General features: G+C 52.5%; 7 protein-coding genes across 7 annotated transcripts; 3 read left to right on the top strand and 4 right to left on the bottom strand.

The window, feature by feature from the left end:
• Positions 1–535: 535 nt before the first annotated feature.
• UCRPA7_3228 (putative deoxyribose-phosphate aldolase protein) lies at positions 536–1,375 on the top strand (the record flags this gene model as incomplete). The annotated part of the gene is made up of 1 exon (XM_007915829.1): positions 536–1,375. One exon carries the CDS (start codon positions 536–538, stop codon positions 1,373–1,375), a length of 840 nt encoding a protein of 279 aa, XP_007914020.1.
• A 98-nt stretch (positions 1,376–1,473) lies between these two features.
• Positions 1,474–2,556, bottom strand: UCRPA7_3227 (hypothetical protein; the record flags this gene model as incomplete). The annotated part of the gene is made up of 1 exon (XM_007915777.1): positions 1,474–2,556. One exon carries the CDS (start codon positions 2,554–2,556, stop codon positions 1,474–1,476), a length of 1,083 nt encoding a protein of 360 aa, XP_007913968.1.
• Positions 2,557–4,447: 1,891 nt separating this feature from the next.
• UCRPA7_3226 (hypothetical protein) lies at positions 4,448–5,077 on the top strand (the record flags this gene model as incomplete). Its single annotated transcript, XM_007915812.1, has 2 exons — positions 4,448–4,656; positions 4,717–5,077. The coding sequence occupies 2 exons, from the start codon at positions 4,448–4,450 to the stop codon at positions 5,075–5,077; spliced, it is 570 nt and encodes a 189-aa protein (XP_007914003.1).
• A 3,023-nt stretch (positions 5,078–8,100) lies between these two features.
• Positions 8,101–9,794, bottom strand: UCRPA7_3225 (putative efflux pump antibiotic resistance protein; the record flags this gene model as incomplete). Its single annotated transcript, XM_007915830.1, has 2 exons — positions 8,101–8,597; positions 8,648–9,794. The coding sequence occupies 2 exons, from the start codon at positions 9,792–9,794 to the stop codon at positions 8,101–8,103; spliced, it is 1,644 nt and encodes a 547-aa protein (XP_007914021.1).
• Positions 9,795–14,735: 4,941 nt separating this feature from the next.
• UCRPA7_3224 (putative c6 transcription factor protein) lies at positions 14,736–16,180 on the top strand (the record flags this gene model as incomplete). Its single annotated transcript, XM_007915805.1, has 2 exons — positions 14,736–14,825; positions 14,894–16,180. 2 exons carry the CDS (start codon positions 14,736–14,738, stop codon positions 16,178–16,180), a joined length of 1,377 nt encoding a protein of 458 aa, XP_007913996.1.
• A 199-nt stretch (positions 16,181–16,379) lies between these two features.
• Positions 16,380–16,907, bottom strand: UCRPA7_3223 (hypothetical protein; the record flags this gene model as incomplete). The annotated part of the gene is made up of 1 exon (XM_007915822.1): positions 16,380–16,907. One exon carries the CDS (start codon positions 16,905–16,907, stop codon positions 16,380–16,382), a length of 528 nt encoding a protein of 175 aa, XP_007914013.1.
• A 2,217-nt stretch (positions 16,908–19,124) lies between these two features.
• On the bottom strand, positions 19,125–19,883 carry UCRPA7_3222 (putative spherulin-1b precursor protein; the record flags this gene model as incomplete). The annotated part of the gene is made up of 1 exon (XM_007915802.1): positions 19,125–19,883. The coding sequence occupies one exon, from the start codon at positions 19,881–19,883 to the stop codon at positions 19,125–19,127; it is 759 nt and encodes a 252-aa protein (XP_007913993.1).
• Positions 19,884–20,840: the final 957 nt, after the last annotated feature.

Below are 20,840 nucleotides of genomic sequence, written 5' to 3'. Positions count from 1 at the left end.
TAAGCGCGCGGTTTCCCCACGATTAAGTCCCTGAAAGCGGCGGCTCGGAACGAGATATCTTCAGTGCCTCAGGAAGCACCCAGAATTGGCGATGCTACAGCTAGACTAAGATCGGCTAGGGATTAGGTGCTTCATCCCACGGTCGATGCCATGAGGTTAGATGATTCACCAAGTAAATACATTTCTAGTTAGACAGGTAGATGCAAACGAAGAATTTGCGTATCCTCAATACGAAATATGAATGCAATGACTTGTTTTCAGGCCTCTCCGACAGAGTCTGCCCACTACCCCGCTCAAAGAGGCAACTCCGCCATCTTGTGTATAGCTTCACGATTCATCATGTCCGCTCTGTAAATCGGCCGTATAAGTCATTTTGCGTATTCACTGGGAAACTATATAAACATACAGCAAAGACACAAAGCCAACCGTGAAGAAAAAGAGACATCATCTTCATCGTAGCTTGTCTGACTCCCCCTCCTGCTCCTATTCCTATTCCTTCTTCTCCTCCTCGTTTAACCAAGAGCATCATCTCACAATGGCCGCATCACCCGGCCCAAGGGCCATCAAGGTCAGCCTCTCCACCATCGCCAAAACCATCGACCACTCTCTCTTGCACCCCACCATGACAGACGCCGAGATCGAAGCCGGCCTGCAGACCGCCCGCAGCTACAACGTCGCCGCCGCGTGCATCAAGCCGTACAGCATCGCGCAGGCGCGGCGCGTCCTCGCCGGCTCGGACGTCCGCGTCTGCGCCGTCGTCGGCTTCCCGCACGGCAGCTCCACGCGGGCGGCCAAGGTCGCCGAGGCGCAAGAGGCGGTGCGCGCCGGCGCGGCCGAGGTCGATGTCGTGGTCAATGTGGGCAAGGTGCTGGGCGGGCAGTGGGGCTATGTCGAGGAGGAGATCGCGGCTGTGAATGAGGTTGTTACGAGCACGGCTGTTGGGGATGGGGCGGCGGATGGAGAAGGAGAGAAGAAGAAGACAGCTATCCTGAAAGTGATCTTCGAAAACGACTACCTGCAGGAGGAGCACATCGCGCGACTATGTGAGATCTGCACGCGAGTGAAGGTGGCATTCGTCAAGACGAGCACGGGGTACGCGATGGTCAAGCAGAGCAACGGCATGTACAGTTACAAGGGGCCGACGGTCCCGCACCTGAAGCTGATGAGGGAGAAGTCTGGCCCGGAGGTGCAGATCAAGGCAGCTGGGGGGGTGAGGACCCTGGATGACTTCTTGTTTGTGATGAGTCTGGGCGTCACGAGGGTGGGTGCTACTGCGACGGCGGCGATTTTGGAGGATGCGAAGGAAAGAGGGATTGGGGAGACGCAGGTTGAGGTGGCTTTGAAAGAGATAGGAAGCGTCGGTGGTGGATACTGAGATGGTAAAGGGATAGGGAGAATCAGAGGGGTCATCTGGGCCTTGGAATAATCAAAAATCATGATATTAGGCGATCAAAAGCCATAATAACCTGTATTTCAAGATCTCTGCTTGAAGTACAATAGCCGACCCTCGACCTGTGCCTGTTCTCGACTGTATTCCACCTTGTCAACGACTTGCCCACTGCGTCCTTTGAGAACGATTGAGCCGCCCTTATTGCTTAGTGGGACATTCTGCGGCATGGTGATATTCTCCTTGTCTTGGTGACGGATGGCCGTTCCTTGAGGAAGCTTGAAGCTCTGGCCAGCCCCATTGGCAATTGTCCAACCAGCTATCGAAACCGCCTCCGTGCTCGTGTTCATCAAGAAAACATGTTCCTTCTCTCCGGAAGTCGGGTTTCCATCCGGTCCGATTGGGTTCACCAGTGCAGCCTGGATAGACACGAACCCAGATACCTCGTCATCCTCCCCTCCACCTGCACCCCCGGGGGTGACAGGAGGCGGCTGCTCCAAGACCTGCGCGAATGTCGGCCCGGCCGGCTGGCCATCGTCATCGGTCTGGCTAGCCTGGCTGGCAAAGCCGAGGAAGATGGCCTCCCAGTGGCCATCGTCAGGGAAGCGCAAGATGATGCCGCCGTCCTGCCAGATGCCGTTCTGCTGGGAGAAGCGGCGTAGGCGGCCAGAGGCGTCGGTAAAGTCGGCGCTGCCCTGGTTCATATGAATGTCGTGAATGCCGTCCTTCTTGGGCCAGTAGAGCTGGCCGAAGAGGAAGATGTCAGCGGAGGCCTGCTTAGCCTGGGTCAGGATGGGATCGAGGTAGTCGAGGATATCCTTCTTGCCGCCGAGGCCGTCGTGGCCGAGAATGATGCCATCCTGAATGCGGACGAGATTGTCGCGGAGGAAGTCGAGGGCGAGGCCGTCTGGGCCCTGATCTAGAGGGCCATCCAGCGAGCGGAATTCGCGGGACAGATCGGCGAGGCGGGCGGTGATGGGGTGCTGGAAGTTTGTGTTGAACCAGTAGACGAGGCGGGAGTCCGGAGACAGCGAGGAGACGTTGACGGCGCAGTCGAACTCGCGGCCGCTGTCGTCTGTGAAGGAGATGTGGCCGTGGTCGTCATCCTTCTGGTCGGGAAACCACTGGGTGATGGTGCCTCGCCAGACGCCGTAGTGTTCGATAGGCATGTTGAAATGTAGGACAAGGGCTTATCCGGATGATGTATATATATGATATTGAAAGTAAAGATGTCGGGAGAGAGCAGGCTCTTCAAGGCTCTGCCATTTCCCGGGGGATTATATATATCATCACCACCACCGCCATTTCCCCCGCTCACTTGTGGGACACGTATGAAGTCATCGTGACTCCCAACTTGTTCTTTCTTCTCTCTCCACAGCCATCAGCCGCAGGCATATCGGTGTAACATGTCGGGTTTCAAGAGTCCAATCAAAGCGACTCGGATGGGGCACACGTGTGCATGGCCAGGTCAGCTTCAGCTTGAGGCGGCAAGATAGCGATGTGGCTGCTGACCGACAGCTGCCGATGCTTCTGGAGCAAGCCTCCTCAGCCCTACGGCGACTTGCCAAGAACCGATCATCTGCAGCTCTCTTTTCGGTGAAGATGTTCCACGTTCAAGATTCCGTGCCACTCGGGAACGAGCCGAGTAGGAGAAAGAGGAGGAGGCGGAGGGAGCTTGCGTGGACATCATCTTAAAGAGGATGGCCCCTGTTCCTGGTTCCCTCTGCCTCTCCCTCTCCCTCTCCATCTCAACACGAGATGTTCAATAGGCTGGCTCATTTGCAGGTCCGGAAATGTAGAGTGCTGACTGCCCTGCAGCTGCAGCTGCACCTGCCCCATTCTCACTGAAGCCATCGCGATACCGCGATCTCCCAGTGCCCATCTCAGCGACCCTCGAGGAGACTCCGTGATTCCCTCCTGAAAGTCTACACTAGAAAGACGGTGGAGACGACCTGGAATGGGCGGAAATGAGCAAAGAGGGCTGTGTACTGCGGCACCGGCACGGGCCAGTCCAGTGGGCCAGCCTCGCCAGGATACCTAAGCGTGCTAAGCTACCTGAGGCTACCTATCGATAACCAGCGATAGCGGGCGACAGGGCTCCAGTCTGCCGGTTGGTTTGCGGGGTGCATAGCCACAATGCATTCAATTACCTCAGGTAACTTCTACTGCGTAGATATGTGTCTCGATAGCAGGGCCAGGCCTGGTTTCAGGTTTCCCAGACAAGTGGCCCAACGCCCAATCAAGGCCTGGAAATCGCGCGCATAATTCTTGATGCCCACGTGTGTGTCTTGACGAGTCTTCGGACGCGACATTCAATCCGGCCCGAGAATGTAGTGTACAAGAGTAGATGTCGTAGGTCGGTAAATTCAGGGGTTTCGAGCCACTATAATAAAGACAAGATGTGCATAATTGCAGGGGGTTTGTTGCGGTTAGTAGGAACTTGGCAGGTACAGCACCCCTAATAACTCACCTACCAATGGCATGCTGCGTAACGTCACGTCACCGCGCTTCGCTTGCATCGCTCCTCCCTTTTTCATACACACGCATATGCATACACACAACCAAACTTCCAAGTTTGCCAACTCTCGCTACTAAGCACCAAACCACCAAACCACCAAACACACACAAACATCACCACGTTCACTTCTCCTGCTTATCGCGTCTTATGCTTTCTTGGCGACATAATCACAGAGCATCACCAACTCAAATAGTCATCTTCAGCTTTTTCTTTTCCGTCGCAAGTCAAGCAATTGGCCGCTGATCCTCCTGCCCCTCCCCCCGCGTCAAGCCGATCAAATTCAGGGGTTCAACTCCCAGCAACAGACAGGGAGACAGGCAGAGACGCAGAAGATAGTCAACATCGCCGCATTGGAACACTCATCGCATCGCATCGCATCGCATTACATCGATTGACGATATCCATACTTACAAGTCGGAACAAAACTGGGCCTTTCTTGGCTTGACGCACCGGAGATCTCCCAATCCACATTTCCATCTCGAACAAGCTCACTTGGCAACGCCTCGGCAGACGCAAGACATACAAACACGGTCACCAACAACATGCCCGTCATAAATACGGATGTCCGGCAGGACGGCGAGGCTTGGGGCATCTCACAGCTCACCCAGACCTTCAGGATACCCAGCATACCCAGTATACCCGTCCGGAGCCTCCTCCTTGCCCGCGACAAGTGCGACAAGGGCGACGCCAGCCTGTGCGAGAAGCCCGTCGCATCCTCCCACATCACCGTCGGCATCGTCGTCGGCTCAGTGTAAGCCTCACTCTTCTTCCCCTCAAACAAAACATCGCTGACCTAGTTGCCTGCGTGCAGAGCCGCCCTCGTCCTTATCACTGGCTCCATCCTGACCTACCTCCACTGCCGTCGCGCCAGGAAAGACCGCGCCGACGACGCTGCCCATGCTCACGAGCTCGCCGACTACGGCATGGACCCCATCTCCTCCGTCAAGAAGCCCCGGAAGGCCCGCAGCCCCGACACCGCCATGCACCCCACCGCACACGGCCTCGCGCCGCCGAATCGAAGGCTCTCGAGCGATTCGCTGTCGTCGCTGGCACGGTCGATACGCGGGCGAGACGACCCCTTTGGATCGAATGCGGAGGTTGTACGGACGGATCCGTCAAATGGCGGGTGGAAGGAGGAAGGCCAGCAGAAGCCTACTGATCCGTTCAAATAACACGAGTAACACGCGCGAATAATCTGCTGCTGTACCCTGTCACTACGCCATGCGACGATTCTCTGGTTAGAACGTGCATGGCTGAGGTGGGAAGAAATACGATCCTCGTAGTGTACGAAGAATTGTCGTGGGAAACGAATAAACGTGTGGTCCCAAGTCAGGTCAGGTTATGTCAGAGGCTTGGCATTCGGGTGTAATACGATTGGGGTACATGGAGCAGCCCCCAAGCCTCACCACCACGCTCGTTCCCCCCTACTAATAATGCAAGGAACATCCTCATCATGCTGCAAAGTAGTAGTCGTCAACGATGCCGGCGCGTGGGTGTCAACTGGCCAATTGTATATCTGTATCGATTGTGTACATAATAAATACACGCCTGCCGTTGCCGAAGAGGCCGGCAGTCATTGGGCTTTATAGGTTGATTTCTCGAGTACTCATTACTGTACTGACGAACTCATACAGAATCAGCACATATGAAGCTTCTCGAGAACATATTATTACATCTAGACTCTACTTCTGGCCATCGCCCATGCTTCTCTGCCTCGGCAGTCTCAGCAGTCACGTCTACATCAAAGCCCTTGAGGGTATTTAGCATCTCCTTGTCTCCTCCGGCAATCCTGTCCTGCAACCTCGTGAGATCCGCTCCGATACCTGTGCAGACGTGTCTCTTGAACTTCCTCGTCGGCAGCCTCGCCTCAAACATCTCGTCGAGCTCCTTCAGGCTCCTCCCCTTCAGCTCCAGCAGGAAGCACTTACTGGAACTGCGCATTGGCCGACGACGCCCATGGTCTTCTTCCTTCCCAGATCCCGGCTGCGGTATCCTTCAGCAATGCAACAGAGAGCCATGTCCGCATCGCAGCATTTCCCTGATCTTCATGTGAAGCCGTTTTATGCGTGCCTGGGCTATGTCAACGGCGCCAACGGGTGGATCGTGAAATTCATAAGCTGAGGCTGCGTAGTGGATCCTGAGTGGGTAAACCTACTCAGCCCCATCGGCCGAAAACGAGTATGCAAACATAACTTCTCTGACTCGTTCAATTGACGACTTTGCGACAAAGGCCAATCGTCTCGAACCGTTGTGTAAGCATCCGGTGAGGTCGCTGCGCGAACAGAAAGGCCACATGCGACGGCGATGATGAATGAGACACTCGCGTCGAGAGACCTTGGCAGCGAGCCAGGACCATTGGTGTGGTGTGCCTGGCCTATCACCATACTGAATACACAATGGTTCCGCCTCGTCGCCTTTGTCGGCATGATTCCCTTCTGCCTCCAGCTCGGTGGAGGGCGTATCATAGCATTCTCTGGTTGCTACGGCTATACTTTCCTGCTGCCAGGCATTTGCATGGCCGTATTTCTCGGCATAGCGACGACCCCAGCACACGATGGCGATGTCTTTGCCCTATCGCTGATTCTACAGCATGCTGTTCATGCTGCGCTGCTCGCCTTGTTGTTCACGTCACATCTGACCCCGACGAAGTATGTGGATTTCCGACCCTTCTACTCCGGGGTTTGCCAGTTCCTCTTCATTATCCGCATGGTTCTGCAGTACTTCTCACTGGAAGGCCCTGCTCTAAACCTTCCTAAATCAGCCCTTGCGTCAACATCATGCGATGCTTCCACAGGCTTGTGTGTGAACCCGTGCAACGACATGAACGTGGCGCCGAGGTATTACCATACTTCCTCAGACATGCTGGTGCCCACCATCTGGTATCCGGATCGCATCGACAAATCTTCGCTCTGGAGCTCTGTCAACGAATGGATCAGCAGTGCGTCTCAGGTTAACAATGGCACATTTGAGGGGCTTAAACGATATGTTTGGTGGGCTTACTCTCTCACGGGACCGGCGTTTACATGTGCGAGGGTGATCGCCAATGCATCCCCAAGAGAAGGCCGAAATTATGTTTTTCGCCGCCTGCAGCAAGATTATCATCCTAGATCGCATGGACTGTCTAAGAGAGAAAAGCTGTCCATATATCTACTCATATGGACACGAAACTTGCTGGTATTTTTGAGCGCTGTATCGATGGAGATGCGAATCTTTCTTCTTCCTGTCAGTCCTGCTACCTGGGTAGGCAAGCGTCTATATAAGGTCTACATGGAAGAGAATCCCGTGTCATGGGACGAATTAGTTGTTATCAAACAAAACCACTCTCCACAGCGGCAAAGACTTGCTCAGCGGCTCGCTCTCCTCTGGTATCTCTGGTCAATCTCATTTTACCTTCTGTTTCCAGCCTGGGTAATCCTCGTTACTGCCAAGTCCGAGCTCCACGCACAGTGGGTTCCACAAGCGGAGAAAGACCCTAACAACGCGGAGTTTATATGGTGGCTGGTAGTCACTGTTGGAATAACGGGCTTGATGCTATTGTACGCATTCCTGGAGGGGAAGCATTATAAGGACAGAAAGAAGATATATATCAAAGATCCATCACTGGAAGAAGATAGGCCTGAAAAGATTGCGCTCCTAGAGAGGACTCTCGAGGATAACGATCTGAGCTGGCCGAAATACATCGTGGCGCGTCTATACCTGGAGTGGTGCGACTTCAAGTACTGGCAGTCTGACCCATCACGAGCATCAGTGGAGAGAAAGTCGAAGAAAGCCGACGACCCATAACGCTCACCCGAGCACGCTGCTCTAGACAAAGAGAAGGAGCCAAATTGTCACAAGTTTGGCACGCCGGGCAGCGCCCCTCGCATCTCTGAGCTCGAAGCAAAGGAGGTCGACGCTTCCGCACGGGTTGCTGGAAAAGCGCTGAATTTCTCAAACACGATTAGAACATAGACACTACCCAGAGGCAAGCAGAGATGTTGTAGAGTGAGACGGGAGGGTGAGGGATGATTCTAGAGTGGTTACAGCGAGCATGAACCGATTGGAATCGAGACCCTGGTGGCCATGGACGAAGAGAAAAAAACATCTCGCATACGAGTATGATTGCTGAAGATTCTCGATTTAAGATTAGCCATTCACGACACACTTCTAGCTTCCTCGGGCGCACCGTCACCGGAACACAATGGCATTGTGACCTTCATGACTGCTTCTTCTTCACGCTCTTCCTCTCCATCGCAAGGCTGCCGACGATGGTCAAAGCAGCAAGCGCAACTGGCAGATAGAGAGTCTGCATGACCGCCTTGTCATAACCTAATAGTACATCTCGTAGTCTGTCAGCTCCGATGTAATCTCTCACATTTGCAAGTCCTCCGTGCTCAAAAGCGGTCGTGTTAGTGCCCGGCGCATATTTCTCGACCTCTTCGGCCAGCCTGTTCTGAAATAATGTAGACGACACGGATATGAAAAATGACGAGCCGAGACCACCTGCGAAGCCCGTTACAGCGAGGCCCGTCGCGATATCCTTCAGAGGAAGCACAGTCTGAACGGCGAGTATTGGCCCTTGCATGCCCAAGCCCACAGCGGCTCCTAACATTCCAAGCAGGCAGAGTACCTTGACAATGCTCTCATCCAGATCCAGCGTGGTGAGGAGACCAGCCGCGACAGGCGCAATGACAGATGTCCCAAGCATGAATGCTGGCGATCATTAGCAAAAAGACTTGCATATGGAGGAAAGGCCGGCTTACGATAGTAATAGCCAATAATGGTTGTAAATGTGCTGGCCAGAAGTTCAGCAACACAGAAGCCGACCATCAAGGGCAGTCCCATGGCACCTGATTTCGAGGCCGAGAAACCCTTCACGCCCTGGAAGTATATTGCCAAGTAATACTCCGTGACTGCGAGAATGCCATTGCAGCAAGCTGAGAACCATGCGCCAGCAAGGACGCTCCGTTGCTTTAGGATTCTAGGAGGCAGAGTTGCTTTCTCTTGCTTCCGGTACTGGATGTAGCTGAAGACAGCAACAAAGACGGCGAAGAGTATGAACAGCACAATGATGATGGGATTGTTCCAACCATACTTGACTCCGCCCCATTGTAGTCCCAAGAGGAGACAAACAATTCCCGGAACGAAGAAGACTGTACCTAGAACATCCAGCTTCTTCAGCTTCTCCAAGAATGTTGCATCTGGATATGGCTCCTCAGCGGGGTCACGGAATCCATATGCAGTCAAAACAAATGTCAAGACTCCCAGCGGCAGATTGATACCGAAGCAGGCCCGCCAGGAGAAAGCATCGATCAAAAGACCGCCGATCAGAGGAGCAAGAACCATAGCGGTGCCATTTAGTGCGGAAGCGAGGCCTGTCCACAGCGGTCGCTTATGGCGGGGAAAGCTGTGTGCGATGATGACGAAGCCGCCTATATTCAAGCCACAGCTTCCCAATCCAGCAATTGCACGGCCGAGAATGAAGACGGCGCTGACAGGAGCAATAGTGCATAACAGAGAGCCGAGCTGGAACACGAATATGGACAACAAGAACAGGCGCTTGATCGAGAATATGGTGGACAGCTGGGCGTAGAGGAAGGTGAAGCTGCTGAGAATGACCATGTAAGCCGCAGAATACCAGCCGATGTCCTGCACCGTCTTGAATTGATTGGTTAGGCTAGGCACAGCAACTGCGACAATTGTCAAGTCCAGGCCGACGAAGACCACTGAAAGAATCACTGAAGTCATGGATAGCCAAAGTTTGAGACCTTTCGGATAGATAATGTTCTCGTCGGGGTCTCTGTCGCCTTCGCCTTCGATCTCGAGCTGATCCCGGGCTTGTCCAGGAACCACAGGTGCTTCTGGTGTGGCTGCTTGAAGAGTGCCCTGGCTGATCTCATCGTGCGCCATTTCGTCAGGATGTTCAAGAACAGGTGCTGGAAGAGGACAGAGCAAAGTCAATTGATGGTGTGTATATTCTGGCTTATATCCATCTCCCTTTTGTGAGTAAGCGCTTCTTTTACGTGTACACAAACGTCAGCTGCGCCGTCATCTCACTGCCCAAAAACACGCCAATGTGGTGATTTTCCACGAATGTGATTAAGCTTATCCAGCGCTTGCGCATCAGAAGGATGGCCGCTACGTCGTCTTTAGTTACACTTGACGCTACTACTCCTCCGCCAGGGTGATAAATGTTAGTTTGGCAAGGGTATCACTACCTCCTCAACAAGGGTTTACTACCTTTCTAGAAGTTGATAGACCCATTGTGATAAACAGAATACTCGAGAACTTGATGAGTATCATAACTCTCGACATTGAGTATCTTCACCCTTCAACAATTAACGTTTGTTACCCTGGCGGAGGAGTACACCTTGAATGCGGCTTGGTCCTGCGGGGAGTTTCAGTGATCAAGTTGGGGTACGCATTCGTAAATTACCACAACATGATGTACATGTTACGTACGCCCAATAGACTAGAAGGTCTACCTTCATGAAAGGAATTACTTCAAGATTTAATTAACAACCGAAGGATGAAATACTCGTTTATTTTGCAGAAAATTCGGAAGAACTACCCGAAGATCCGCCATCTTCACGACACCGGCCCAGCTTAGAGTAGCTCGATGCTGAGAGGTACTACCAAGCAACCAATCCGCGATTGGCCAAAATCAGTGCCTCAGTAAACATACACAAACAGTGGGTTCTCTTTGTCGGTGAGGTCCATGAACTCGATGTTCTCTGGAGCCGTATCCAAACTCTCGAGCCTTCTTGCCTCCCGCTTCATATTCAGCCAGACCAGATAGAATCTCGCTAGCAGGTAGCTGACAAGACACAACCCAAGAGACACCACTAGAGATCCGATACCAAGGTCTTATCGACGTTAGCATCTGTATTGAGATCTGGGTACTGATCCAGGAGTGAGTACTTACAATAGCGAGGCGCATCTTGTGATCTGTAGAACTGTGGAGCAGCGATGTTGCCAACAGCATAGCCAATTGTACAAACAGCGTTGGTAGTGATCTTTTTTGTATGCCCAGCCGTGTTCGCTGTGATCAGTGCAAGTAGTAGAAGATATGCAATCGGATAGGAGTAGAGCTATGTTCGGTCAGCAGTTATATCTGCATCACTTCTTATGTTCGTATTTACATACGATATAATAGCCAACAAGCAATCCGGCCTTATTTGTGTATGGAAGACACAGCAAGAGAAGGCTGCCCAGAAGTGCTATGACAACAGAAAATAATATGCTCCAAGTTCGGCCGTTCTGAAATTTGCTGCAAACCCAAGTGACGACTAGGATGATGACCAGCTCCCAAGCTCCAGCGGGCATAGATAGCTGCGTGGTATATTAGTTTGAGTAAATATGAACCTGAAATGGAGCCATACCAGAGTTGTTTGAAGAGTAGTGTTACCAAAGCCTTGGATGATAAGAGTGCCAAACTACATCCGTTAGAGTCCCTCCACAGTATATTACTACACAAAGACATACCGATGCGACAGAGTTTGGTATATTGATAAAGAACGTGATTAGAAAGAACATCCATGTCTTCATATCCGTCAGCGCTTCTATCATTTGCTCCTTTTTGAACGTCCTGCTGTAGACTCCGGTATTATTCGCACGAATCATCTCAATCGAAGCTCGCTTCTCGTTTTCGTCAAGGAACCGGGCTTCAATCTGACTATTTGGAATTGCAAACCACAGAATCACCGCCCAGACCGTAGTAATAGCGCCAGTCACCAAGAACATCCACTTCCATGATGGTATTCCAGACTTAATGTGCCCCAGGCCATATGAGAGAATACCACCAAGGATTTGTGCAGTGCCATTCTGCGCGAACCATATTCCCATTCGGAAGCTCTGATTTTTCCTTGGATACCAGGCATTGGTGATAAGCATAAAGGCCGGGAACGTCAGACCTTCGACCATGCCCAAGAAGAAGCGAACAGTCATCAACCCTCCGAAGTTGCTACATGCAGCATGCATGAAGAGAATAACGCTCCACAAGAAGACGCAGACTGCCAGGCACTTGGCCGCAGGAAACTTTTGAAGGGCCACGGCAGACAAGGGTTGGGAGACGAGATACCCAAAATAGAAGACACTCGACAGCCAGGAATAATCCGTACCATGCAGATTCGTGTCTTGTCTAATTCCGAAAATCGCAGCGTAGCTTAACGTCGTCTTGTCAAGAAATTGCAGCATTTCCGTAATTGCCATAATTGGAAGTAGAAGCCGGTCGATTTTGAATAGCACCCGTCGCTTCAGGGCTTTGTCAAGAACAAAGTCCTCGCTGGCTGGGCCGGTCGCCTCCACGAACTTGAGAGCCACATCAGCATCGCCGGAATGTAAGATCTCCGTCGTCGCTACGACGTCGGGAGTCGAGTCGTTGGAGCTCTCTTGCGCTGTCTTTTCAGCCATGTTGAGATCAAGCGGTGTACTAATATGTGTGAAGGCGTGAAGGTCATATGCTGCAAACACACCCAATTATCGTGATGCATCCGGGTTTCCCATGCGCCTTGCAAGGCGTATATATAGAACTTTGCCGACTCCCTCAGCACGATAGTTGAATCAGGTCGGACGATATCAGCGTTCTCGCGATATCTTCAAATCGCGCTATTATAGATAATACAATCTCGATAATTGGCCGAATAGCACCATCCATGATTAGATGTTGATACCGGCACACGGTATTCGGGAGACAGGACGGTTATACCGCAAAATCGGGGCGTCGATCGCCTTATCACGAAGACTTAGCGCCTCCGCTAGGGGACTTTCGGCCTCAGCCGGCTCGGTGTTCGGTTGCTGTGAAGGCGGTACACAACGGCCCGAGTGAAGGACATGAGGCCGGACTTGTAAATCCTTAGTATTAAGAGAAGAGGAATTTCGATCAATAACTCTAATTAGATGCAGTCGTCGACTTCTGAAGATGTCGTCCACGGTAGCGATTGAGATCACGACGGCACAACCCGAGGCACAACCTATCAGCCTCAAGACTGGCCTTAAAAAGCTGTTAAATTTCGACAAGGATGGAAAGCCAACATACCAAGTGCCAAGCTTCTCAGACAAGCTTCAGGAACGAAAATGGGCAAAGGAACAGGTTGCAGGCGCCTTCCGTGTGTTTGCCCGGCTGGGTTACGCAGATGGAGGAGCTGGGCACATTTCTCTCAGGGGTAAGGCAGGACTGCAATGGTGTAGGCGCTGCATGAGCACTGACAACTGGTGTAGATCCTGTGAACCCTCATCATTTCTGGATCAGTGAGTTCATCTTTCACGAAATGTATAGGACCATGGACCTGACTAAGAATGGCTTATCCAAGATCCATACGCAAGGCATTTTGCTCTCATGACTGTTTCAGACTTGGTATTGGTCAATGAACAGGGTGAAGCTGTTGAGCCAACAACAAAGCTGATCAACACCGCCGGCTTCATGATTCACTCCGCCCTGCATATGGCACGGCCCGATGTGCACGTCGCTATTCATCTTCATTCCCCGTACGGACGGGCATGGTCGATATTTGGTCGCCCGATAGAGATTTTGACCCAAGGTAAGTACAACTTGTTAATCTATTCGCTGATGACATGCATCTAACAACAACAGATTCGTGCTATTTCCACGATGATCTCTCAGTGTATGCGAGCTATGGAGGAGCCGCTATTGCGCAAGAGGAAGGACTACACATTGCTGAAGCACTGGGCCCGAAGAACAAGAGCATCATACTGCAAAATCATGGGATTCTAACTTGCGGTGGAAGCGTCGGGGAAGCAGCGGCTTATTATATTGCCCTGGAGCGGGCATGCCACGCGCAACTGCTGGCCGAAGCGGCTGCTGCCAATGGCGTCCCGAAAATTCTCGTTGAACCCCAAGAGGCCGAAAAAACCAAGCAGATGAGCACACCAGGTTTCATGTATATGCAGTTCTTCCCGGAATATGAATTAGCGCTGAAGGAGAGTAGAGGCGACTTCCTAGAGTAAATAATATCTCAATTCAAAAGTACCAGACATCAGTAAATGCGCCAATCGAATAACCCCTGCTGCATTGGCTCTTAGCACTCACCCGGCTTTAGAACGGCTCATGTTAGTCTATACTTCCGGAAGCCACCAAGCTTTAGATGCATGCGTCGGTCGATAAGCAATGGAGCTAAAGTCGTTCAAATATTCGACCCCTCATTGGATTTGTGATGATGGCTCTGGTTCTGTGTTGTGATTACATTGAATTCGATGTCGAACTCGCTCGACTTTGAGTTTAGGCCGAGCCGTCCGCCACGAGCGGCTCGTGCTTGTACGAGATGCCGGTGAGTAGCAGTAGGGAGGCAAGTTTAGGCTTCAGCACTGGTAAATTGACACGATCTAAGGGTGTCCAAGGTGAAATGTCGACCCGGCGATGAGCCGTCATCCTGCCAGCTCTGCCAGCGATCAGGCGTCAAATGCGCATTTCTCCCCACACGAAAAGAGCGGAGCATCGCGAAGAAGCAGGAATTGGCTCTAGACGATGACGGACAAGATTCCAGCAACACCACTGCAAGGACACGGGGATCGAACAGCAGAAGCCTGTGGATGTCACGCCGAAGCCTCTCATTTAGCAAAAGCTCCGAGCAAGAAGAGTTGAGGCGCCTGTATTCATCGGATCTTCTCATGAAAGGTGTCGATGTTTTCTTCCAGCACTTCTACCCTGACATCTTCTTTTCTCTCCATGAGCCCTCTGTCCGTTCCAGTGCTCAATCAGGCACGCTGAAGCCACTGCTCGCTACGACAATCTTGGCGCTTACCGCGAGATTCATTCCCGAGCTGGTTCAAAGGCATGGATCTGGTACAGCTGCAGGAGACTACTTTGCGGATCCGATTCGGCCGATTCTACTCATGGGAGCGGACAAGCCGTCACTTGAGAAGATTCATGGATTCCTCTTCCTGAGCCTTCACGAGTGGGGCTCTGGCCGAGGGGCTACTGCCGTGAGTTGTCCTCCTTGCTCAATAGACTTTCCTTACAACTTGATTATCGTGATATTGACTTACATCAGTTCATCTATATTGGCCTTGCAATCCGTGTAGGGCTTCTGTTAAGGAGCTTCCGCAAGCAGACGCCTCTGGCGCCGCCATTCAACAAGCCCGTCGAAACCCGGGAGGAGTTCGTAGTGGAAGAAACGCGGGTCCGAACATGGTGGTCAATGAACTCTATGGAATGCCTGCTAGCTTCGGGCCAGAACCGCACTGCATTGACAACCTATAGCGAGACCGCGGAGATTGGCATGCCCTGCCGGGAGGAGGCTTTTGTCTGGGGCGACGTGAGTTCCCTGCGACATCTCACCGACTCGGCGGAACCAAGCGAAAAAGAGAGTTTGATCCTGGCTGTGAGGCATTGGAGCACAATCAACTGCTGGGTGTCGTCGGGCGGTGTCAAGAAGGAGTCACATCCGCCGTGGTCGCCCCTTTCGCGCTTTGCCGAGCTACAAGGCGTGCTCAGATCCTGGCGGGAACAGCTGCCGCCGAAGCTTCAGTATGATCAGACATTCTTTGTGATGCATGCCGTCAATAAGCAGACGGGACCGTACGGGTTTCTACACCTAGTGTATTTCTCATCGGTGATCTTCCTGCATCGAGAATACCTTCAATTCTTCCCCGTGCAAGGGCCGACATATCGCGGCAGACTGCCGAAAGGTCTCGATCAGGCGTATGAGGGCATAGATGTCGATGCTTTCTGGACTAGCTCTTTAAAGGATCTCTTCAACGCAGCTGCACGCATCACCGAGATTCTGGTAGAGCTAGAACGGCACGATGCCGTTATGCTCACGCCGTTTCTGGGCTTTGCTGCCTTCAGCGCGGCCACAGTCAATATGTATCTTGCCATCTTCAGTTGGGTCTATCCTGACCTAGCTGCCGGGGCCAGGGAGCGGACCGAGACAGACGTTAGATTCTTGAAGCAAGTCGTTGGCCTTTGGCCGCTGGCACAACAATGGTATCAAACCGTGTTGAGGCTATACGAGTCGTACAAACAGTTTCACATGGACGGTGGCGCCCCGGAGTCACCCTCTGGCAAGACTATTGACGCGTTTCACAGCTTTGACAGGTCGCTGATGGACTACGGCGAGATCAAGCCTGAGCCGGACGACATGGCTGCAATAGTGGCTGCTAAGGACACTGATGGATACAAGCATGGCACTGAGCTCAAGTATCCTCGGTCGAATGAAGATAATGACGACGGCCTACAAGGAATACCGCAATTTGGAGAGGAGGGATATTGGGACACTGTGGCAGATGAGTTCCTTAGTTCGATTATGACATTTGACGCCCCGATCACGATGTCATGAATAGGGGAACTATGGAATCATGCTTTTGCTACCTTGAATATGTACCACAAGGCTCACAAGCCATGAGTCCCCTCAATAGCTAATGCTAGACGAAACAAGCAAACTTCCTCACAAGCAAGCGTGCGGCTCATCAACTCCCAGCCTTCCGAACAGTCGCGGGCACCATGTTATAACGGCCCACCAACCCTAAAATTTCACCTCAATCCTTAGTGACATACAGGTAAACAACAGGCTTTCCACCCCTCAGACCAGTACGGGTCGCGTCCCAGCCAAGATCCTTGATGGGCGTCGTCAGCCGATCCTTCTGGTCGCCGCTAATGACCATACCTCGATACCAGCGGCCGTTGCCTCCCTGGTGGCATTCGAAGATGACGTTCTTCTTCGAGGAAGGATTGTTGGCGCCAAACCCCTTCAGCAGCTCCGCGATGGTAGTATTGGTGGGCACATGCAGGGCGTGAAAGGGGATGGTAAAGTTCGGAGGCAGCTGCCACGGCGGCGTGGCTCCAGTGCGGAAGACATGGATCTTCGTATGCTCCGCGGGAAAGAAGTAGTTGTAGCCTGGCTCACAGCCGACACCACCCGTGCTATTGCTCAGGTTTGCTGCCGGCACTCTTGGGTCAATGACCGGGTTGGGCTGAGGGTAGCGACCTCCGGCCGCAAAGGACGTGGTGGTGATCTGGCCAGGAGGCCAGTACTGCTGACCCACGGTAGCCGGCTGCTGAAACATGGGGTATGGGTTCTGTGGGAAGAATCCAAATGGTGCAGCGTAGCCAGGCTGGCCCTGTGCATAAGTCGGCGGGGTAGGGCCTGCGTCTCGGCCGTAGCGAGGATTGTAACCTCCGCCGAATCCGATTGTAGCCATATCTAGTACCTATTCACAGCAACAAGAATAGACCCTGAAGTTCCTTCAAAGGAGAACCAGGAGAACCTAAAGAACCTGGAGCTCAGTATCTGTGGATCGAGTTCTGGTGTTGGTGAGAGTTGTGCCAGTGTCGGCTTGAATGTCGTGACGCAGGGTTTGTATGAAATGGGAGAGAAGCTGTCCAGTGACTGTTATGAGGATAGAATGATGGTGCAGAAGCCTGGTAAGCTGGATTCAAAGGAGACAAAGAGTGATTTGTCGAATGACGATCGCCAAGGCTAGAAGTCCTGTTGTGATGAATACCTGAACGAACGCCTGCATGCTCTGAGCGGTTGATATTAGGGTTCAGATTGCTCCCACGCGCGCTCAACCTTGAAGTGCTCCCTTGAACTGTTGAAAAGTTAGAAGAAAATACCGCGAAGGGCATGGAGAAGGCAGTGAAACGTTGGCTTTATACGTTCTGGCGTGGATGGGTGTCATAGCCATTGTTGATTCATAGCTAATAATAAGAGGAAGAGTGAAGAGAAGTAAAGTGAAATGAAGAGCTAAGGTGAGTAGACAACTCACAGTCACTAGCAAACCTTGAAAGTGTTGGACCTTGGACGAACTCTCGGGTCTCTCTGCTCGCGTCCTGTGCTAGGAAGATCTCTGTGTGCCAGAGCTCGTTCCCTTCGCAATCGTAGAAGCCAGCTACAATGAGCCAAGCCCAGAATCGAGGACGATGCGACACGTAAAGATGCTGGCCAATGACAAGCTTGGTTGCAGGGTATGGGAAGCGATGGGTTCTCCTATCCAATGACGCCAGTTTGCCAGATCGAGGCACACGCCTCAAGACTTGGATGGATTCACAAAGTTGAAATGGTGGCTTTCTGTTAGTTTTCTATTAGTCTACCTGGTGTTCGAACCATCGAGTAAATTGAGGGACATAAGCAACGGCCGTGCCTGTCGAGGATGACTTACCACTATAATATTGAGAACGTAACGATCTGATTACGATGTCTCCGTTTCCGTCAGAAAGGAGATGCTGACTTTCAAATGTTGAAGAAATCAAGAGGATTGAATGTGAAAGGGTTAATGCCTTCGATGTCAACGATCCCAAGCACGCCTCAGGGAGACGAGAAAGAAAGGAAGCTGGTAGTAAAAGTAGAGCCCAGAGTGATGAGGACAGTTACGCTGGACGTCATGTGCCATGCACACCACGAACAAAGCTTGGGACGTATCTGCCAATCTCGTGAAGCGCCATAGTAACACAGACTCAAATGACCAGATAGTCACTTTGCAAAGAAGAACGTGAGTAAGTGTCGTGAAGTGATTCGAGATTGGAGGCAGTTGAGATGACCACAAGTGGGGAGTTTGAAATCTTGAAGTGTGTTCTATGAAACTTGTGATTACTTGAACACTCCATCGCGTCTTCCCGAGTGAGGCAGTGACTCAACAGCAGCCAATCCATAAAGTGAAATGTCGGATCAATTGACTGATAGTGATGAGTGGCACACAACGACGCCAAAGGGCAATAGTCAGTGGCGAGCTTGGAAAATGCAGCTACTGTGAGGAACAAAGCATGGGGGTGTCATTGGGGTACCCGCAACCATGAAAGCCAACGTTGATCGAGGCCATCCATCAGATGTGCCACAAATGTCCCCATAAGTCCTAAGGCAGAATATGTTCCACGTTAGCATCTTCTCTGGATCTGGTGACATTTTCCTCGGTCAACCTAGACTCCACTCTGGGACCATTGACTGGTCCGGCTGTTATGTATCATCAGTTCGTGATACGTTGTTTCCGGTAGTGCGATTTGTAGTTGAAATGCTTCTGGAAGCCTCAGGCGAGACCGGCCCGCTTCAGAAGGGAAGATACCCTTAGTGGCCATTCTGGTGTGGCCTTCCGGATGATGTCCTCTAGCCGGAACGTATGATGCTAGCTCAGGGGTCTTGGGTAAGATTCCTGACCCAGCCACTCCTAGAAGTCTCATTTCGCCTGAGGATCTGATGTACGAGTAAGAATATCGTGGCTCCGTGCCGCAGGTCCTTGTTAACGTCCACATTGTATTTGCGATTTGTTAGCTGATGCCCAAAAGAACTCTCAGTCATTGACGTCGATCTCCCGCTCGACCAGCCGCAGTCCTGCCTTCCTAGCCTCCTCGACTTGGCGAGTGGCCTGCCTCTTCCGCTCGGCATCAGCCACCAGACCCTTCAGGTAGACCTCCGCCTGAACGGTAGCACTATACGCAATGGCAGTCCAGCTCCAGATGTTCCGCCGCTCGGCATCGGCCCCGGCAGCAAGCAGCGTGCGCAGAACAAGCAGGTTGCCATTGCTGCTTGCAAAGTGCAGGGCCGTATTCCCCTCGAGATCCGCTCGGTGTACCGCCTCTTGTGCCCCGCCGGGGACGTACGTCAACAGGATCTGCAGCACGGTGTCGTGGCCGCCGCGGCTCGCCTCCATGATGGCATCTCGGCCGTTGACGTCGCGGCGGAGGATGGAGGCGGGGTCGCTCTCGCTGAGGAAGTGGACGATCTCGGTGTGGCCGGCGGCGGCGGCGAGCATGAGGGCCGTCTGGTGGTTCTCGTTGAGGGCGGGGCTCTCGGCTTCGTGGCCGAGGGAGACGAGCAGTCTGCAGATCTGGAGGTGGCCCAGCGAGGCGGCAAGGTGGAGGTTGGAGTTGGAGAGGCCTTCGGGGGAGGCGTCCGGGTTGAGCAGGAGAGTCGGATGGGATTTGAGGATGCGCTGGACCAGCAGCGCGTCGTTGGCGTGGATGGCGCGTCGGAGCCGGAGGGAAGGGTCGATCCTAAGCAGGACGATGGGGGTCAGCGGATTGATGCTCACGGTCCATCCATCGTTCATAGGAGACACACATGTTTGCTCACTCCGTGAAGGTGAAGCCCTCACCACCAGCCACAAGCAAGCAAGCAAGCAAACGAGTTCCAAGGGTGAGGCTGGCTGGCTGGCTGGAGAGTGTGTGACTGAAGCCGGATCAGCAGAGGAGCCAGATGAGGCTGACCCGTGTCTCTTTCTCTCTTTCTCCCCGATTTCAGGTTAATGTTGGGAGCTTGTACAGCACAATGGCGTATGAGGTCGTCTTGCCAGACTGCCAGTCCACTGTAATCTTGTCGATCTGTTTATTGACACACGCTGACGTCGTTGGTTCATCTATCTCAGACTGCCCCATTCGGTCCATCTGGCCCATCTGGTATCAGCTGGCAGGCACAATCGAGGCGGGGCTGGTGATTGGATGTTGCAAACGACGGCTGGATTCCCTAACGATACGATGGCGGGGTATCTATGGCCTGCCGTCACTAACGGCCCCTGTCGGTTAGCGGCAGAGGCCGCCGGAGTCCACTAACCGCCCGCCAAGATGCATCGCCCCCTCGCCCTTATCCGCCGATCAGTTTGTTCACAGTCCAGCCATCCATCAAGACCCGTGCCTTGGACTGACTGGCAATTGACAGTTGCGAGTCCGAGTCCTCCTCGGCTTTCTTAGAGATCAATGATTGCCGCATAGCCAAATATTACTGCCTGCCAAGTATATGAAGGGCAGTGCTCTCCTTGGTTGATCAGGCTGGACAGGCTGAGAAGGAAACACAGTAACTCTGAGTAGCTAAGACACAGGCTTGTCATCGTGGGTCACTGTTTACTCGAGTGTCTGCATGCTGAGCCAAGTCTACGCCCAACGAGCATGATGATATCCTCGGCCAGCATTGCATTGCATCTCGAAAGGCAAACTTGAAGAGAGTACATTCGGCATTCAGTCAGGTTGAGGTATCACATTTCGGTTCATTGTAGCCTTGACGACTGATGTCT

Source organism: Phaeoacremonium minimum (assembly GCF_000392275.1).
Source record: "Phaeoacremonium minimum UCRPA7 unplaced genomic scaffold PA7_03_scaffold_265, whole genome shotgun sequence".
In the NCBI taxonomy this organism is placed as follows: domain Eukaryota; kingdom Fungi; phylum Ascomycota; class Sordariomycetes; order Togniniales; family Togniniaceae; genus Phaeoacremonium; species Phaeoacremonium minimum.
Note: the sequence above shows the minus strand (reverse complement) of the source record. Positions and strands in the feature narration are given on the sequence as shown.